Below are 21,049 nucleotides of genomic sequence, written 5' to 3' on the forward strand. Positions count from 1 at the left end.
GCCATTTCCTGTAGAGGGCATCTGAATTGTCCAGTCCAGTCCAGTTTATTGTTCAGATGAACACCAAGGTACCTGTAGCTGTCCACAGCCTCAATGTCCATACCTTGGATGTTCAATGGTTGCAGTGGAGGATGTTTGTGCCTGCAGAAGTCTACCACCAGCTCCTTGGTTTTAATAGTGTTGATCTGGAGGTAGTTCTGCTGGCACCAGTCCACAAAGTCATGGGTCAGTGAGTTAAAAAATAAAAATAGCTGGATGAACGCCTATTAGGCCTTCACACTCAATGCTCTCTGTGAGAACTTAATCTTTAACTTTCTCTGTTTATAAGGTTTTCTTTTAATGATCCTAATGCTGATGTAAACCAAAACTTCAGAATAACTAAATAAATTATACTGTAGTTAAGTAAAATGAGCTGTTAACAATGCAATATAACATACAGGCTAGACGCTTAGCATAGAACGAGCCCCAGCCAGAGTTATTGCTTCTTTGGTCTTACATGTTATATTTGAGTTATCAAGCTTTTAAATGTATTTCAAGTTTTCTTTTGTGCTTTATTTCAATTCAGCGTGGGAAAGAAAAAATGAATAAAACAAAAATAAAAGAGCATCTCTGCAAAGCCAGTAGTGGGACAGTGATCGTATCTTGATATCCAGAATTATAAATGAAATTATAATATAATTAACCAAACAGCTCGAGTGAAGATTTTAGTTTTTGCAATATGTGAAATATCTACAGTCCAACTAAAATCTTACATCTAAATTGCTTCTGGCTCATGAATTGCACAGGATGTGCAAATAAACTGGTTGGTCTACATCCTTGGTGACCATGATATTCAACGTGCAGTATCATGTTTACATGCATGGGGTCTGGTGGCATGCTAGGCTGCAAATTTTCCAACTCTCACACACAGTCTGAACAGTAGGTTTGTGTTTTGCTTTTAGAACACATTAGGCTTCGTTTATCACCTTCTATCAAATTCTACATCTGGCTACTAAAACAGCTAAAGTAAAAAGCAAATGCGGCTTTAAAGATGCCAAAAGAATGATTATGATGACTTATGTTCACTATTAAATTTCTCATTTCCAATAATCACAGATAATAACGTATACTTTATTGATTTTGGTGGGGAAATTACTCTCCTTGCATTTGACCCATTCACTCAGTAAAGCAGTGGGCAGCCACATCGAGGAGCAGTGGGTAGGGACGGTAACTTGCTCAGGGGTACCTCAGGGTAGCCGTTCAGTGGATTGGAACCCCCAACCTTCCGATCACAGGACGACCACTCTACCTACTGAGCTATCCCTGCCACAGATGCCCTAACATGAATTTTTCTTCTTCACAACATTTTTTCCAAACTGCTTTAAATTAACAAATTTGGCTCCATCTTCAGTGAGTGCAAAAGTCAAAGAGTTTCGATTTTGTGCACTGTGCGTCACTAGTACAAGTATAAGCAGTTGTATAATACAGTATATTATGTGTTTTTTTTAAATCAGTTACACAACTTCCAGTTATCAATTACTGAAGCTGGTGCAGTCATTCCTCTGGTGAACAGGGATGTAACCAGGCTATCTGTGATTAGATGTATCTACAGATAAATAGATAATATTATTTTGCATGCAAAGCTCTTCTTAGTGCAAACAGGGTTTTAAACCACTTCCCAGTGAGGACAGCTGCATGATGAGAAGTCTTTTGTTATTCCTGTCTAAGACTATACATTGTGTTGATTCAGGGAGGACAGTACACTCATCAAATTATTCCAGGACAATTCTGATTAGAGGTGGGTCCCTGTTGACATAATACTATTTAACATTGGATACTTGTGTCAACACTGCTTAAACCAATAAAATAAAGTACTTAAGCAACTTAAGCACGCTCTTAAGATATGAGTCAAATTTCGTAATATATTTGAGATTATAAAGATAAATTTATAGATTAAAACATTTTATGTGTATAAATTATACATTTGTATTGCTTTTATATTTTGGTGTACTATGAAATAAATAAAAAATATATACTATTAAAAACTTTTTAAAGGTTTCCCACATTTAGTTAAAACTGGGTATAGATCCTAGGCGGAACGCAGTGTGGAACAGCGTAAAGACGTTCCAAACCTATTATTAGATTGTGATTTGTTTCTATTTTACTTTGGACAACTTTTCTCATATTTAGTGTAGGATTATTTTAATCTTCGCAGCCTTGGTTTTTATGGTAGTCAGTTTAAATTATTTTCTTTTGAATGCAAACTTTATTTGGCTTTAAACGAGAAAGGAACAATGTAATGTTAGAGTAAACAGCGGTCCATTGTGAAAACTGATAATAAACACTGTTGAATAGTACTTAATTTATTTTACATTCAGTTGTTGACTACAGACAGGCACTGATACAGCTGTTAGGCTACTTCGAAATATATTACACTGAATCATAATGAATGTGGAACAATTTTTTTATTCTGAACCTTTCTTTAAGGAAACTTTCTCTGACTGCACTTAAATTTTAATTGAATTTCCCAGGTTTAGGTATTCTAATATTATTTGGAGATTTTACATCAAATCAGCATTAAATCAATAATTAGACTTTGTGAATACAACAGAAACTTGCTTTTTGTCTATGAAATTTGTTATGTATTCTATTGAATCTGATAGTCCTAATGAGGCTGATCTGCTTGATCTGAAGCCGTACTGACTCTTAGTGAGCACTTTATGTTTATCTATAGTTTTCCAGTCGGTTGTTAAACAGTCTTTCAAGAATTTTTGAGCATTGAGGTATTTTGTGAAATGGCATTTTTTGCCAGATTTGCATTGAGGTATTTAGCTATTTTCATTCTGTCTGGAAATAGACCACTTTGAAATGATTAATTACAGATGTATAAAATATCCTCGATGACTTTTTTTAAACCACTATCATATAAATAACATTACAATCCAAGGATTTCTGAGTTTTACACTTTCTGACAATTTCAAAAACTTCATTTTCATCAGCGGCTGTGAGAAACATTGAATAAGGATTTCTGTCTATCAAGGTATCCAGTTTTTCCTCTGCTATGATCAGTGATTGTTCTTGCTAAATTTGGTCCAGCAGTTACAAAAAACACTTAGGATAGTTGTTTAGTCTAGCCCTATGTTTTATAACACTGTTCAGTATTTCCCATATTCTTTTAATATTATTTCTATTATCATCTAATTGCTTCTTATAGTATTTCTTTTTACAATATCTTAGTATATTTATTAACTTATTTTTATATCTTTTACATCCAATTTCAGCATCTTCAGTTCTCTTTCTTAAGAAATCTCTGTATAGTTCATTTTTCTTTTCACATGCATTTTGCAGACCTTTTGTTATTCATGGACAGTCCATATAATTATGTTTTCTACTATATTGCTTTATTGTACAGTTTGTATTATAGAATAATGTAAATATTCTAAGGAATTCATCATACGCACCATTAACATCTTGTTTCTCATATATTTCACCCCAGTTCTGTTTCAATAAATCTTTTTTAAATGCATTTTTTATTTCCTCTGTTCTTACTTGTCTGTGCTCTTTTTCTCTGTCCACTTCAGTAATCTTGTAATTCCTATCGTAGACTGTGAAAATTGGAAGATAGTCACTGATGTCATTAACCAGAATTCCACTTACTGTCTTATTCTTAATGTCATTTGTAAAAATGTTGTCTATGAGAGCTGCACAATGTGAGGTGATCCTGGTAGGTCTAGTAATTTTGGGGAATAGGATCATACAGTACATTGTGTTAATAAATTCATCAGTGATTTTCTGTTTATTTGAGTTTAGCATATCAATATTGAGATCTCCACAAATGAAAAGTTTTTTGTGAACTATTTCTGTGAATGTTTCCTCTATCAGGTCTTTAAAGGTCTCAGTACTGCGACATGGAGCTCTGTATATAGATCTAATGATTACATTTTTCCTTTTTTTTCTTTAAAAATGTCAACTATTATACATTCCAATACATTATCAATCACTGTCGTCATCTTATCCACTGCATTAAATTTCAAGGATTTGTCCGCATACAAGGCCACTCCTCCTCCACCTCTGTTTCACCGAGGTACAAATGTGAATTCATAACCCTAAGCTCAAAGTTTTAGTCTTGTTCCTTTTTCTGTATTAATCCAATCCAAGTTTCCAATAAGAAAATGACACTGAATGGAGGTGAAAACTGGTTAAGATATTCTTTGATATGATTAAAATTAGCATATACACTTCTACAGTTTATGTGGGTTGTTGTTAATTTATTCTCAGTTTTAATCCTCTGACTGTACTTTTCATTTGAATAGTAGCAGCAGTTGTTATTGATAGATGAGAAGAAGTTGTTGTCTGGATTTATTTCTTCCAAGTCCCGTGTATTGTGATCCGTATAGTTAAATGTTTTCAGTTCCAGTTGATCATATTCTGCAACTGTCTGACTGATGCAGCTGTTTTTTCCAGATGTAGCTGAGTTGTTCTAAATTGCTTCTGGCTCATGAATTGCACAGGATGTGCAAATAATCTGACTGGTCTACATCCTTGGTGACCATCATTGCTGACGTGCTGTATCATGTTTGCATGATACTGCATGAGCCCTGATGGCATGTTAAGCTGCAAATTTTTCAACTCTCAAACATAGTCTGGAGAGTAGGTTTGTGTTTTGCTTTTAGAACACATTAGGCTACGTTTAACACCTTCTACCAAATTCTACCAAACATCTGGCTTTTGGGCCCAGCTTACCAAATAATTGTATGGGATAAAAGAGCAACAGCTTGGTGAGAGGAAAACTAAAAACGGGCAACTTTAATGCCCAAAGAATGATTATGATGATTTACGTTCACTATTAAATTTCTACTGTCCATTACCAAAAATCACAGATGTCCTGTGATGTATTTTGCTTCTTCTTAACAACAAATTTCAAGACAAGTGCATTTTTCCAAACTGCTTTAAATTTACAAATTTGCCTACATGAAAAAGTCAAAGAGTTTCGATTTTGAGCATTGTGCGTCACAAGTACAAGTATAAGCAGTTGTATAGTCATTAATCCTGAAGCTGGTGCAGTCATTTCTCTGGTGAGCAGGGTATCTGTGGTTAGATGTATCTACAGATAAACAGGCATTTAATCAAATGTTATTTTGCACGCAAAGCTTTTCTTAGTGCAAACAGGGCTTTGAACCACTCCCAAGTGAGGACAGCTGCATGATGAGAAGTCTTTTGTTATTCCTGTCTAAGACTATACATTGTGTTGATTCAGGGAGGACAGTACACTCATCAAATTATTCCAGGACAATTTTGATTAGAGGTGGGTCCCTGTTGACATAATACTATTTAACATTAGATACTTGTTTTAACACTGCTTAAACCAATAAAATAAAGTACTTAAGCAACTTAAGCACGCTCTTAAGATATGAGTTCAAATTTCATAATATATTTGAGATTATAAAGATAAATTTATAGATTAAAACATTTTATATGTATAAATTATACATTTGTATTGCTTATATAGTTTGGTGTACTATGGAAAAAATAAAAAATATATACTATTAAAACTTTTCAAAGGTTTCCATTGTAATGCATGTGGAGCATCATGATATTCTGAATCTTTCTTTGAGGAAACTTTCTCTGACTGGACTTCAATTTTAATTGAATTTCCCTGGTTTAGGTATTCTAATATTATTTGGAGATTTCACATGAAATCAGCATTAAATTAATAAGCAGCCTTTGTGAATACAACAGAAACTTGTTTTATGTTTTCAGCAAGTAAACTGATATTCCAACAACCTTTAAATCCAACTTAGATACTACTGTGTACAGTGAGTTCAAGCCCTCATGTTTGCAGAAACAGCACTGTATTAGCTGTTTAAATCATACAAACTTCCTGTGTGTGCACCCCTCACTTGGAAAAAATGACCTCCGACAAGCAAGCCTAATGTTGTTCAATACTGAAGAAATGTAAACTCCTTAAAATTATGCCAAATTGCAAAACACTTAGCTGTGTCTCTAATAAAACCTCTGTAACTTTCTCTTCACCAGCATCAGGTAATGTTCATATACAGGGAGTGCAGAATTATTAGGCAAGTTGTATTTTTGAGGAATAATTTTATTATTGAACAACAACCATGTTCTCAATGAACCCAAAAAACTCATTAATATCAAAGCTGAATGTTTTTGGAAGTAGTTTTTAATTTGTTTGTAGTTTTAGCTATTTTAGGGGGATATCTGTGTGTGCAGGTGACTATTACTGTGCATAATTATTAGGCAACTTAACAAAAAACAAATATATACCCATGTCAATTATTTATTTGTACCAGTGAAACCAATATAACATCTCCACATTCACAAATATACATTTCTGACATTCAAAAACAAAACAAAAACAAATCAGCGACCAATATAGCCACCTTTCTTTGCAAGGACACTCAAAAGCCTGCCATCCATGGATTCTGTCAGTGTTTTGATCTGTTCACCATCAACATTGCGTGCAGCAGCAACCACAGCCTCCCAGACACTGTTCAGAGAGGTGTACTGTTTTCCCTCCTTGTAAATCTCACATTTGATGATGGACCACAGGTTCTCAATGGGGTTCAGATCAGGTGAACAAGGAGGCCATGTCATTAGTTTTTCTTCTTTTATACCCTTTCTTGCCAGCCACGCTGTGGAGTACTTGGACGCGTGTGATGGAGCATTGTCCTGCATGAAAATCATGTTTTTCTTGAAGGATGCAGACTTCTTCCTGTACCACTGCTTGAAGAAGGTGTCTTCCAGAAACTGGCAGTAGGACTGGGAGTTGAGCTTGACTCCATCCTCAACCCGAAAAGGCCCCACAAGCTCATCTTTGATGATACCAGCCCAAACCAGTACTCCACCTCCACCTTGCTGGCGTCTGAGTCGGACTGGAGCTCTCTGCCTTTACCAATCCAGCCACGGGCCCATCCATCTGGCCCATCAAGACTCACTCTCATTTCATCAGTCCATAAAACCTTAGAAAAATCAGTCTTGAGATATTTCTTGGCCCAGTCTTGACGTTTCAGCTTGTGTGTCTTGTTCAGTGGTGGTCGTCTTTCAGCCTTTCTTATCTTGGCCATGTCTCTGAGTATTGCACACCTTGTGCTTTTGGGCACTCCAGTGATGTTGCAGCTCTGAAATATGGCCAAACTGGTGGCAAGTGGCATCTTGGCAGCTGCACGCTTGACTTTTCTCAGTTCATGGGCAGTTATTTTGCGCCTTGGTTTCTCCACACGCTTCTTGCGTCCCTGTTGACTATTTTGAATGAAACGCTTGATTGTTCGATGATCACGCTTCAGAAGCTTTGCAATTTTAAGACTGCTGCATCCCTCTGCAAGATATCTCACTATTTTTGACTTTTCTGAGCCTGTCAAGTCCTTCTTTTGACCCATTTTGCCAAAGGAAAGGAAGTTGCCTAATAATTATGCACACCTGATATAGGGTGTTGATGTCATTAGACCACACCCCTTCTCATTACAGAGATGCACATCACCTAATATGCTTAATTGGTAGTAGGCTTTCGAGCCTATACAGCTTGGAGTAAGACAACATGCATGAAGAGGATGATGTGGACAAAATACTCATTTGCCTAATAATTCTGCACTCCCTGTATTGAATCACGGTTTTCCTTCTTTTTTGATCTACTGCAGATTTTTTTTAAGGGGGCTATCTACTATAAAAACCAGGCCAAGAAAAACTCGTTCATGTTTTTTCTGTGTTTTATCCTCAGTTACTTTGACACAAACTTTGTGCATCTGCTGTGATGCTTAAACATGTGATGAAGTCTCACAATTGGCAGCTCTGTTTTTATACATCAATATAAACATATGGTTAGGTCCTGATAAATTATCAGAATTTTAATATTTCTGACTGTCTGGGTCAAAATTGAATCGAATTTAATTATAGAAATCAGTGATGATACCCAGCCCTATATGTAACCTCATGGACAGAGAAGCTGGTAAACGGAAGGTGCCTTACAGAAGGAGAAAGAGACATGCAACAAGCCTCTCTGTGCGTTTTTTGCTGTAACTGTAACAGTTTTCGGGATCAACTTAACATACTCAAAAATAAACACGAGATCATTAAAATATGACACTTTCTTGCAGATTCAATCCACTACAAGCTTCACTTCTCTCACATGTGGACAGGTAGTTCCGTCTGCGCACTGCAGATGGCGTTATTTATTTGCGGGTGGCAGGAAGCTTGGTCCTGGTTTCACGCATGCGCAGATACCCACTAGTACTAAATGGAGGCTGTTTGAAACAACCGAGCAGCTTGCTGTGGTGGAAAAGTTAAAAGCATCCGATGATATTGCCTTTAATTACCTGCTAATAACGGTAGTCAAGAGCGGCCAGTATGGGTGAGTTAAAAAATGTGCGTCCGCCCGCGAAAGTTAGATAGAAGTCCACCATTAATAACTAATTATAGCTGTTAGCTTAACCAATGAACGTCAAATGGACAAAATTTAGTATTTATAAGCACCACCTTTACCTTTTACTGGGTGTGCCTTTGTTGTTTCTTGATATTTAGCGTAACACTGAAATGATACAACAAAATTTACTGTAATCTGTTTAAGCTTTTTGTGGTGATTTATAAACTGTATTCAAACTCTGACACGGTACATTTAACGTTACATTAACGACAAAGTGCCAGGAGGGATGTCTGCTTTTTCCTTGCCAGGATAAATACCTGTAAAATTCAGGTATGCCGTCATTCTAATGGTCAGAGCATGTCAAGTGCAGTGACTGTTGCGTATCTGGCACACTTTAAAACAACAAGACATAAAAACAAGTTGAAGTTAAAATGCGATTCATTGCAAACGTCTAATGTAAAAGATAATACAACCGTAAACAAAAGCACGATTGCAATGAAAAGGAAAGGAAAAGTAAGCAAGTGAAATAAAAACCTAACCTATTGAAAGACTATATAAAAAAAACCTTGACAGGGGGGGCTAATCTATCAGGCTTGACTGTTCCAGAGTCTGCAGGCTATAACAAAGAAATTCCAGCAGCTTTGGGTTTTTAGGTGTGGTTTGGGAGCTGAACATGAGACCATATATGGAGATAATCGATCTGTAATATATCATCCAGCTGATCCTTAAAGGGCTCTCAAAAAGAAAGATTAAAATGTATTGGTTACAAAATTCTTGAGCCATCCTGGCCATATTTTGCTTCCAAGGAGAAAGGGTTTAGTCTGTACCTGACCATTTTCTGAGAAATATTTTCTATTGGTTGTTTGTTTGTTAAGCCACTTAACACTTGAGCTATCAATCACCCAAACAAAAAAAAAGATAACTGACTCAAAATCCAGCAATGGCCTGACACAGATCTGAGAGATGTGGCCATTATAACTTACATCTATAAATATATTGTTTCATGCATTGGTCAAAACACTCGACTTCAGGTACACGACGCCCAGCCGAAAACACTTCAAACAAGTTCAGTTGCTGCGTTCACATTACGAGTGTTGGGCCGAAGTATTGGAGGAAATCTGCAATGTAGCATGCTGCACTGCAACAACAGATATGTGGACAAGCCGAACAACGCATCTCTGTATGAGCTTAATGGTGCGCTGCAGAGTGTCCGAGACTGGACAGTCAATGTTTGCACACAAGCTAGTTTTCTAACAATGATACAGGAGCAGTAATGATAGCTGGGGACCTCAGGGAAGCTCTTACGTGACTGGGGTCAGCTAATGTGTGTCACAACAGGATAATGCCATGTAAGGCCCATATTTAACTCATTTTTAATTATTTAATTTAAATGTAAAAAAAATAAATAGTAGTTTCGATGTGGTGATAATATAAACTATTCATTCATTTTTACAGAAAATGCACTATATTGTTATATGCATTGCTATCAGGATTAGAAATGATTTGTATCAGGATTTTTAACATTTTGCTTGTGTCGCACAGTCCTATTGGCAATCAAGAATGACTGGAATTGCATTAACATGTACAGGGAATTATAGTATTCTATATAAGAGGTAATACAAACGTGGATAATTATTTGTAAGTTTAAGTGTTTTGTAGTTGGTAAATGCAAGGAAGTAGATATTAAAACACCAAGATTTTTAACTACAGTTGTACATATGCGGATAGAGGATCAAGTGCTTTTGTTAGGGTATTAATAAAGTAAAGGGTAAAATGACTTAGGTTTTGCTGCCATTTATTGATGTTTAATTTTTCAATCTGAACAGATCTGAATAATCACTGAGCCTTTACATCAAGTGCTACGGAGAAGTTTGTAGAAATCAGAAACACTAAAGTATTGGCTGATAATCTCCTTCATCATTCCTAACTGTAATACGTTCCTTGGTTTATTTCCTCAGATGGTGGCGCTAATGGTGCTGAGCAAGTGGAGAAAGAGAGCTCATCCCCTCTAGCTAGAACACAGTCTCCTATCATGGACCGTAACCCATCACCACCCCCAGACGCAGCAGATGGAGCGGAGGACCAAGATGTGGATGCTATTGGAGACACTGTTTACAGCAAGCACTGGCTTTTTAGCACCCTGACTCGTCTCATCCATGTAGGCAGGCTGCTGATGTAAAATGAAGTGATAAATGTTGCACGTTTCATTCAGCACTTAAGTCATGCATCGGTTTGTTGGTTTGGTAGATGAAAGTGTGCAGTGTTGCAACATTTCCTAATGTCTGTAAAATTGTCTTGCAGATGGTCACAGAGCATTCAGAAGAGCGCCGTGAAGGTCCAATGCAGCTATCAGATGATGATGAGGACGACTTGTGCAGAGTGTGGGATATGGCAATGGATAAGGTAGAGTTTCTCTTACAGCTTGTGTCCTGTTTAATGGTGATTATATTGATCACAATCATGGAAGGAGTGGCTCCCACATTATGAAGGTGTGGCTGCGGACTTCTTGTAACCATTATGCTAACATCAGTTATATTATCAATGATGCTTTCACAGTTTTCATACCTCTTATTGGCAATGGTTATTATGTGGCCTGTGAATTGTGACAGATTGTAAGGAAGATCCACTACTATGTCATTGCTGTTCTGGTTATCATTTCAAAATGTTTACTTTTAGTTTTTATTAGTGTCAATGTTAGCTTTACTCTAATTATTATATGGAGGGTGTGTGTAAGGGCGAGATATGATAATGGGTTTTACAATAAAATAAAATACTTTGAGAACGTAGCTGACTTATAGTCATGTCAGTGTATAGTACTGTGCAAAAGTCTTGAGCCAACCCTCATTTCTTTATATTTTGCTTGGAAAACGGGAAATAGGTGCACAGATTAAGTGAAACAACTGCAAATATACACAGAAATGGACTATATAAGGCAAAAACAGAGTATGTATAATTCTGAAAACCAACCATCTGGGTAACTGCCTTTATTCTTCAACACAGTCTGAACTCTCTTAGTCAGCTTTCTTGTCATTTCTATAATTAGGCTTCAGGAATAGTTCTCCAGACAATCAAAGCACAAATTTTTGATGTCTGTTGCCTGTTAATCCATGACTGAAAGTGTTCCATTGTGTCTCTATCTATCTAGGTATAATTTCACTGCGCTGGTGATGGTATTTCATGGTGGATCAAAGTCTGGTGGTTCCTTTTCTTTGTATATAATTCCATCAGTTTTGACAAGATCCTAAGCACCACTGGCTGATGTACAGCACTAAATGATGACAGAAGCTTCACTTGATGAAAAATCAGCTAATGTTCAAATAAAAACTTTGAAAACCAGAAAGTCTGGAGAACTGTTGCTCAAGACCACTTAAAAAACTACAAGAAGGTTGGCTCGCTGGAAGCAAAACATAACAAAATGAGGGTTGATTCAAGACTTTTGCACAGTGTTGTATGAATCTCAGGAAACAGGCAGGTTATATTGACATATCTACAAAGACTAAAACTACAGACATGTCATCTGTATTTTTTACTGCAAGTAGTTTTGTCAACAAATTGGTTTTATCACACCTTGTTTTGGTATGAACCAAGTTTATAATGGCTATCTTTTTGCATTTCAAGTATTTAATTACAAAGCAGTGCAAATAGTGCTGGTTTCTACCTGCCTGCCTTTCACATGGTCTGCAGTTAAAAGTGATTCATTCAATGTTTATATATTTACTAACTGACTATTTATTTACCACATGTTTGTAGGATGTGGCTGGTTTTCTGCAGGAATTTAAAGCTGCAGATATTCTTCTAGGAGTGATTGCCAAATCGCGTTGTCCACGACTTACAGTAAGTGAAATCCTTTTTCAATGCATGCTTTCTCTACCAGAATAAAATCCTGTACAATTAATTTAATTTCTAATACATTTCTGATGCTTTCTTTTTTTTCCTCTAGGAAATTAGTGTGGGAATCCTTGGGAACATTGCTTGTTTTCCTGAAACTTGTATGACTTTAAGCCAAAATGAGGACTTGGGGTGAGTAAAAAAAAAAAAAAAAGTTCTTTGACAGATGTTGTACATCATAGGAGGGGAATTCCAGGCCTCAAGGGCCGGTGTCCTTCAAGTTTTAGATGTGTCCTTGATCCAACACAGCAGATTCAAATTGCTAAATTGTCTCCTCAACAAGTTCTTCAGAGGTCTGGTAATGACCTAATCGTTTGATTCAGGTGTGTTGACACAAGGTGATATCCAAAACCTGCAGGATACCGGCCGTTGAGGCCCAGAGCTCCCCACCCCTGTTGTACATGAATGGGTTTCAATCTACTCTTTGTGTCCACAGGTCTGTGCTGCTGCTGCTTCTGGGAGATACCGATCCTCCAACACTGCTGGAAACAAGCAGGTGAGATTTGCATTTTATGTGTGACGTGTGAAATAGAGAAACGGAACGAGAAATATTCATATTTCCTCATGATGTTTGCAGATTGCTGCTGACCTGTTTTTCTCAGAAAGATGTCTGTTCACTGTGGCTTCAGCGAATACGACAGCAGACATCTGTGCGCTCCAATCTCTGTTTCATCATGTGCAGCTCCACCAATAGTATTTAGTTTTATTCTGTTTAATTCCAGTTTTATTCCATTTCTCCAGTAATAACCTGGTTACTTGTATTGTTTGACACTGCAAGTCCCTGTGATGCTTATAATTATTGTTGACATGAGTGTGTTGTAAACTTCCCATTATAAGTATATACTGAATGTGTTTACAGCGGATCTGCTTGAGAAGGTGGGAGAACTAGTTGACAAATTGTTTGACCTTGATGAAGAGTTAATGAAGAGTTGGATCACAGCTCAGCCTGATGAGGAGCAGGGGGATGATGGTGAAAGCCATCTGGAGATGACCTCATGTCTTCTTGAGGCAGCCAAGCAGCTCAGGTGGGAATCTGAATCTGTTTTATGAAGTATTTGTATTACTGTTTTTGATGACGTATATCATTTAACCAGGCTCTTACTGCAGAGTTAAACTAAATACACTGTACCTATGAAATTAAAGGTGAGGCTGATTGTCAAGAATCAACAGTATTAAATTGTTTTCACAGATCAGAGAGTCCGAATGGCTTAGAGGTTTACCTTCATATCCTCCAGTTACTTACCACTATAGATGAGGGGATTCGGGTTTTTGGTAAGATATTTCAGTACTGAAATGTCTTTATTGAAATGCTGTACTTAAACCATTATCAGATAACAATAGAGAAGTGGTTGACTTGTAAAATTAGACTTTGTGTATTTCTTCTAGCTGCTTCTGATGGACCAGGGAAATCTGTATGGGAGTTTGTCTGTGACGTTGTGTGTCAGGACCTCTGCCAGCCAAATGATCTTCCAGTTGTACTGCATGAGCAGAAAAGCATTCTGGTCCAGGCACTTGCTGTGCTGCAGGCTCTTTATAAGTGTCACGATGAGTGGTGCAGCAAAAGTGACACAAGTAAGTTTTCATAAAGCTACACTGATGTTTAGCTGCACAGAGAATGTTGCAGATAATGATAAGTCCTCTTGATAGCCATACAGGAAGTGAAGAAAGCAGATTTTGTGGTCACCCCACTGTTTGAATAATTAGTTTAAACTAATGTTGCTGTATATCACGATATGATTTTAAGTGCCATCCTAAAATTAGACACGTGTCTGTCTGTTAAGCTGTTGTCGTATTGAGGCCTAAAACACCACCAGAGGTCACCAGTGTTCACAAACATTCAGCTGAGCTCATTAAGCTGTGAACAGGACTGCAAACAGTAAACAAAGGCTAAACTGTGTGGAAGTGTTTGGGCTTTAGTCTCGTGGATAAGGGTGACCCATCTGTGCAGTTTCAGTTTTTTGGGTGATGAATGAATATGACCATTATTTTGTTTTTTTTAATTTGCTGCTTTTTTGGATGAATACCTCTAGGTTTGCCTCTCATTGGGAGCATCTTGCGGGTATGCCAGTACCAAAATGAGTGCAAAGACAACAGTGCAAACAAAGAAGATGAAAAAGATGAGCAGCTCGAGACCCTTGCAGAGATCACAGCAGAGTTTTTGGCTGACCTCGTCGTTCATATTCAAAAGGTAATATTTAAGGAATTTTTTTGCTTACTTTTGTGGCCCAGATCATTTTAATCAGCAGCCAGTAAAAACCAAGGTTTGGATATGGATTTTTTCCCCCATTTTAGGACACAGTTGCAGAGTTGGTGAAGAAAGTTTACCTCACAGAGAAAACCTGCCTCGCAGCTGCCGCTATTTTACTTCCCAAGTTTAAGAATTCAGTAAGTGCTCCTAAATGGTTAATTTACAGTGAGACATTGTACATGTGAACAGATACCGTTCAAAGTGGTTTAGGACGTTTTAAGTTAACTCAGGTTTCATTTCCACAAGCACAACATGTTATTTTGTCAGAAATAACAGGATAATTTTCTCAAATATTTTAACACAGACTTATTGCTTTTACTTGAGAAGGACAAACTCATGTTACAGAGTTACAATCAGATTTTTAAGACCTGGAGTCCTTGTAGGTATGTTACAGTGAATCACAGTTCATCATGAAATCCTAAAACCTTCCGATTGAAATTCATATTTATATTACTTTGAAACGATTTAGTGAGGAAAAATGATTCTTTCATGGCAAAATGAACAATGACATTCTTCACTGGGTATAAAAAGCAAGTGCTCAGAATTTCTAACACTTTAATACCTTTGGGGTTTTTTCAAGATAGAATACTACTATACTATTTAAAACATCACATAATACTTGTCCAGATGTTGTGATACATGTAAACTGTAGGCAGAAATTGTTGACCTGTAATGCTATTAATACAGCAAAAGACTTATTTTAGAGCTCGTGTCAGATCAGGATGTGTGATGGACTGCTGCCATACTCCCACAGCTCCTGTGGAAAATAAACATTATGTTTCCACCCTGCCCTTCCTCCTCTTGTGCAGTTTCAGCACCTGCAGACCGTGTTGTCAGAGGCTGATCCCCAGTTGGCAGATGTGATAAGGACACAGTGTCCCGTCTGAAGCACCCTGCAGATCAGTGTTCAGCACTCATTCAGACTCTCACCTCTGCTTTTTATAGCAGCCAGTATTTCCTCTCCAAAGATCCTGCTTCAAAACGAGCTATTTGCATTTCCACTGGAAGGACAACATCACAAATGGCAAACTGTCATTTATTTGAATATTGTAAGCTACTTTTAAGTTAAGTCTGGAAGATTAAAGTTGTTTTTTTTTTTTAAGCCTTTTTTAAGAATACTATTTTTGTATTTGATTACAGACGGTGTTTAATTAAAAGTAATTTGTCTTTAAGCCTTTTTAGTCTTTTTCATGTAGAAATTGCAAAAAAAACAGCTGAATTATCTGCAATTAGGGGTTTAAGTCATTATTAATACTACGTTCTGATTCCAGACTCTTTAGGAATAAAGTATTTTTCTTAACATTCAACTTCAGTCAACACAATTTAGAGCTTTTTATTAAGACAGCCAACTGGCACTAAAACTTAATAATGTCAAACCACAATTTTAAGTGTTTTTTTTTATATAAGGTAGTAGTTATATATTTGGTTATATAAGTAAATGAACTCACTTTGGTTATTTAAATGCTTCTGTTTCTTTTTTCTTTCCTTGTGTCTGTCAGGCACACGCGCAGGAGAAAATATCTTCTCACAGGCTGAGACAAGAAATTTCTAACCAAGCATTAACAAAGGTGTATGCTTACTTCTAAAATACTTAAAAATGCACTCTTAAATACTCTAAAAGTATGTATATTTGATTAATTCTAGATATTTATATAATTATTTTAAAAAATATAAATATTTATTTAAGATAAAACTGAGCTAAGTATATGGGCTCACCTTTTTAAGCATATGAGTAATGATGCTAATGCTGATGACAACATCAAGTGTTTACCAGAGGGTGACAGTCACTCTTGTAAGGACAATAAAATTAGATGAAAGGCTTGAGCCTGGCAACAATGAACTCATTTGGTTTCCAAATACCCCATTTCGCCCACTCATGGAGAAGAGCAGGAGAACCTGCGCATTTCCAGCAAAGCTCAGGAAGGCTCTGTGAATATAGCAGCTTTTTAATTAAAGCTTGGATTGATGTGAACGCTCTTTCTAATGGAAATCCCGAGTGTACGTGAGACAGATCGCCCTATGAGGGGGAGAAAAAAACAAAACAAAACACGTGTTTGAGAGTCAGCTACACCCATGAACCACGTAGGTTGAGGTAACCAGTGTCTTGATCTGGACGTCATGACCTGTTTGTGCTGTAAATGGCTAGAGTGTAATCGCGCTTGGCCTGTCAAGCTTGCTTGTAGCCAGTGACTTGCACTGTGCTCGCTACTCTGTCTTGGAGCCTCGCTTCCAGGCGTGTCATGTCACTGAGATCAGGGTGAAGCCCAGATGTTTCCTGCTGCCCTGCCAAACCTTATTGTCGGTCTGCCAGTCTTCATGGAGAGTTGATATGATCCGACTCCGTGAACACAACACAGCAGACTTTTCGCTGCATGGATGGCGTATTATACACATCACTGGCACCGAGGCATGTCAGACCTGTCACAGCCTGATTTTGGATGTCAGTGATTTCTTTGTTTTTTGCCCACAAATGTGTTGGTCTTTTAAATGACATAACATTTTCCCTCACACTGAATTTTGGGTTAACCTTAAGGTCACATCCTGTGAAAGGGCTTTTATAAAACACTGACATGGAAATGTTCTCTTTGTAGATTGAGGAGTTAATAAAAGTCTCTTCTACACCAAGAAACATATTAAATATTAAATTGAGGGACTGCATCAATGAAATTAGAAATTTTAACTATTTAAGATTAAAATGAATTTGTCAAAATCAGCAGACGTTTAATTTTTATGATTTTGTGACTTGATCTTTTAATGTGCTTTAAGTACATTTTCTAAAGCCTGGGTTATCATAATTGAGCTGTCACAAGTGTGCAGAATGGCCCCAACACTGTTCTAGCGGTTGTTGCTGGGGGAGGAGGAGCGATAATGAAGGGATGAAGAATGCGTGTGCAGTGTCACGTCCCCATCCTTTGATTCCACGGCCCGTCCTATTCAGATCCGCCTGGTTAAGGTGTGTTAATAAAGACGCGTGATGCTAGTGGGTGCAATCAAAGCCCCCTTCAGTTCATTTCCTGAGTTCCCTGGCTTTCTATCTCCTGTCAACAGACTGACAATGAAAACGTTCCCGTCACGTTATCCCTGGATATCAAAGCCTCTGACCTTTCCTGCTCGCCAAAAAGTGATGTGGCTGCGACGATATTTGCGTTTGCCTTAACCGCCTTTTGTGCTTCTATAATAAGGTTATCAGTAAGGAAATTGTAATGATAAAATACACAGCGTGGGCGCTACGTAGCAGCTCCGTCTCTTTTATAGAGAGGCGGAAAGGTTGTGAATCACCGAATAAATTTATTAAATTTTAATGATATAATAATTATAAATTAAGAATAATGAATTAATCTGTGTTTCATATTAGTTAGACATCAGCCTATGAGAGTTATATTTGCTTGCCTTGATCTGGACATCATGATTAGAGTGTAATCACACTCGGCACATATGAAGGCAAATGATTTCATAAAATAAATTAGTATCACGTAAGCAAATTAATTAATGTATTTTTGTTTTTTAAGAAGTGCTGTGTTTAAAAAATCCTTTATATTTTTCCTTTTGAATTATGTTTTAAGTTGCTTGTATTGGTGAATCTGTTACATTTAGGGATGCAATACTGCCATTGCCATCACTTTAACTAATTCTATTTTTTACATGATCTGATACGACACCAGAATAAACAGAACATGCGGAACATGTTCAGTGATGCTCTATCATTTTTTTGCATCACGTCTAACTCGTCTGTTTTGAATGCAGCAGGTGTTTATGGGCGCAGCTCTTGCTGGTTCTTGTGTACACTGACGCCTGTCACCAAGTGGCATATGTTGCTGTTTGTTCTGCATTGAAAGAAATGGAGCTAATTAAAGAGAAGCAGCCCTGTCACAGGAAGTGTACGCAAGCTGACCATTCACTGCTCTGATTAGTTAGTTGTTGAAACAGAGCTCAGGATTAGGTGAAAGACTGGAATGCTATTGATGAAGTGCTATTAGAAGACCTTGGATATTTGGAAATTCAAACACTGGTCTTATAATCAGCTGCTGGGAACGGAGCACAGATATCCCATCCCACTGGTGTGGCTGAGTTTGTTCAATAAAACACATTAAACGAATTCCAATAATGTCTTTATTAATTACTTTGAGAAGAAGAAGAATCACTACTTTACTTGAACTGAAGCCTGTCAAATCACAAAATTGCTAAATAAATGAATAAATGCATATCAAATCACTAGATTAATAAATAAAGTTACTATAAAATCACAAAATTAATTAATCAAATTACTGTGATATTAAATGAAGCCTTAATTTTAAGGGTAAATTCCCCTTCTTTTTTTCTAACTCTACAAAATCTGTACCTGTACGTGTCCAGTGTGAATGGTTACATATGTATTTATAATTACATCATATAAATGCTAGCACATAATAGCACACCAAAATACTTACATTCAGTCAGTATTTAAGCTCCTTATTAGAGCTTGATTAATCATGATCTTGTATGATAAATAAGTGTTTCTCAACTTTCTTATTGCATCCCAAACAAACAGACATGTTTGATCGTGTTTTTTTCAGCCTTTACTTCTTTACTGTGTAGTTTTGTGCTGTGTATGTGTAACTGTTGTTGGTGTATACTGAACATGTGAGTGCGAATGTAATTCTTTATTACAACCTTGTATTTCTAAACTAGGGAAGGAGTAAGTGAATCAAAAGGTGGCATCTGCCCTGCTGAAGTATCATTGAGCAAAACCTCCTGCACTGTGACCCCTGACCTCTCCATGGAGAGTGCACCATGAATGCTCATTGTTATTGCAGTGAGTTATTGTTGTTCTTTTTCCAAACACTCTGTGAGATATAGTAATATATCTAATACACATAATGCGCATGTTAGCCATAGCCATGGGTGAGATTAGCCAGAGAGATCTCTTGCAGCTTGATGCTCAGACACTGTGAATAAATCCCTCTGATTAAAGGGAACAGAACTGGGACAGACTGGCTACCATGCAGCTTTAACACACTCAGTCATGTCTGTCACAAACCACAGGAATAAGAGTGTGTACAGTGACTTATACGTGCTACGTTTTCCTTTGAAACTCTTAAAACACAACTTTGCTTGCCTGATGAGCCTAGCAGGCCTTTTAGAGAATCCCATGGCTGGTTTCTTCTAAAGTAGGTTATGTTTCTGTAATCGGATGTGTTAATGTGTTGAGTAGTCTCATTATCTTACTCTAGAAGAGCATGAAAAACCTCATCAAAAGCTGGAAGAAATCTGTTTTGAGTCTAAGAGTATTTGAGTTCAAGAACAATAGAGTATAAGTAGAAGTATTTCTGTAACTATACCAAAAAAGGTTAGGTTTGTGTGATTAGTGTGTTCACAAAAGAGGTTTTGCACAATTTTCATGATATAATTTCCAATAATATAACTATTAGACTCCAGCTTGACAACAGGGTTTCAAATTGGTGTTTATTATTAGCTATATTGTTGCATCGTAGCATTTCATCTTAATTATCAAGAGGCTACTGTTGACGTAAGAGAGGTGAGTCATCAGGAGAACAAACTAGAATGAGCCATCTTATTCATGCTGCACTCTCTGACCCTTGTTGTTGGCTTAAAGCATCTCAGTGCACCTTGAGTCAATTCCCCTCTGAGTGGTAAAGCAGAAACGGCACGAGCCACATGTCATTGTTAATAATAGTTTAGATTATTGTTTAAACATGATTTAAAAGAAAATTATATTCCTAGCATAAGACAGGAGGAGGCAGATAAACCGATGCTTTTTAAACTCTAATGGTCTCTGACTCTCTTTAAACAAAGGGGAGCTGGTCCTGGAGCTGTCAAGATACAAGGACATCAAAGACATAGCCAGAGCCTGTGCAGCATAAAAGTGAGATCTGTGGAAATTATATTATGAGTGAATTTGGATGTGCTCGCTGCCCCGTGTGCAAGGCTGTCTTACTTGATTCTTGAAAGGTACAGTTCGTTAGTGAGCCCTGAACAATACTGACACACTGTTCATTGGGCTGCTTTCCTCTCCTCGTGCTCAAGAGGCAAGACACAATACTGTACAGAGGAAAAAAATGTTCCATCTATTAGCATTTCTCTAGTGGCTACAATACCTACCAGAGCACACTTTATTGCTTTACACAGCAGCAGTCTTCTTAACAACCTTCAACATATTGTGGTGTAAGTAAAGAGCCTCTGGACTTTGTCAGAGGTCTAAACTGCATTGTATGGAGACTGATTTATTCTTAATAAATGATCTGCTCTGATTCCTTCATATTTTACGACATTTTGAATCAGTTTAGTTTTTTTGGTATATGTAATTACTATAGTTTTGTTTTTTCTTCCTATTACCATGAAATACTATTATTATGGTCTTGAAATTAGGATTGAATTAAAGTATTTTAACTTTGTTTTTCTTTAGTTATAATATGTGCTGTATTTTTAATTATCTTTTTGTGACTCTGTTTCTGATTCAAAGCAAACTTTTCTCTGAAGAGATCAAATCCACACATCAGGACATCTTTCAATCACTATATGTGTCTGAACAACAGTCCAGGGAAATTTATCTTATA

The 21,049-nt window shown here is 37.1% G+C and overlaps 1 protein-coding gene across 1 annotated transcript; it reads left to right on the forward strand.

Annotated features, from left to right (window-relative positions):
- The first annotated feature begins 8,204 nt into the window (after window positions 1-8,204).
- Window positions 8,205-15,933, forward strand: saal1 (serum amyloid A-like 1). Its single transcript, XM_031748096.2, has 13 exons — window positions 8,205-8,347; window positions 10,318-10,517; window positions 10,661-10,762; window positions 12,110-12,193; window positions 12,300-12,379; window positions 12,684-12,743; window positions 12,825-12,940; window positions 13,107-13,272; window positions 13,437-13,519; window positions 13,634-13,819; window positions 14,278-14,435; window positions 14,540-14,632; window positions 15,305-15,933. The coding sequence occupies exons 1-13, from the start codon at window positions 8,344-8,346 to the stop codon at window positions 15,380-15,382; spliced, it is 1,410 nt and encodes a 469-aa protein (XP_031603956.1). The 5' UTR covers window positions 8,205-8,343; the 3' UTR covers window positions 15,383-15,933.
- Window positions 15,934-21,049: the final 5,116 nt, after the last annotated feature.

The sequence above is a fragment of the Oreochromis aureus genome, linkage group 7 (assembly GCF_013358895.1).
Source record: "Oreochromis aureus strain Israel breed Guangdong linkage group 7, ZZ_aureus, whole genome shotgun sequence".
Taxonomy (NCBI): domain Eukaryota; kingdom Metazoa; phylum Chordata; class Actinopteri; order Cichliformes; family Cichlidae; genus Oreochromis; species Oreochromis aureus.

What these genes read in the sequence shown, in the direction of transcription:
- saal1 (XM_031748096.2), top strand. An exon ending in CCCTGACTCGTCTCATCCAT is followed by an intron (nt 10,518 to 10,660) that starts GTAGGCAGGCTG and finishes ATTGTCTTGCAG; the next exon opens with ATGGTCACAGAGCATTCAGA. An exon ending in CGCGTTGTCCACGACTTACA is followed by an intron (nt 12,194 to 12,299) that starts GTAAGTGAAATC and finishes TTTTTCCTCTAG; the next exon opens with GAAATTAGTGTGGGAATCCT.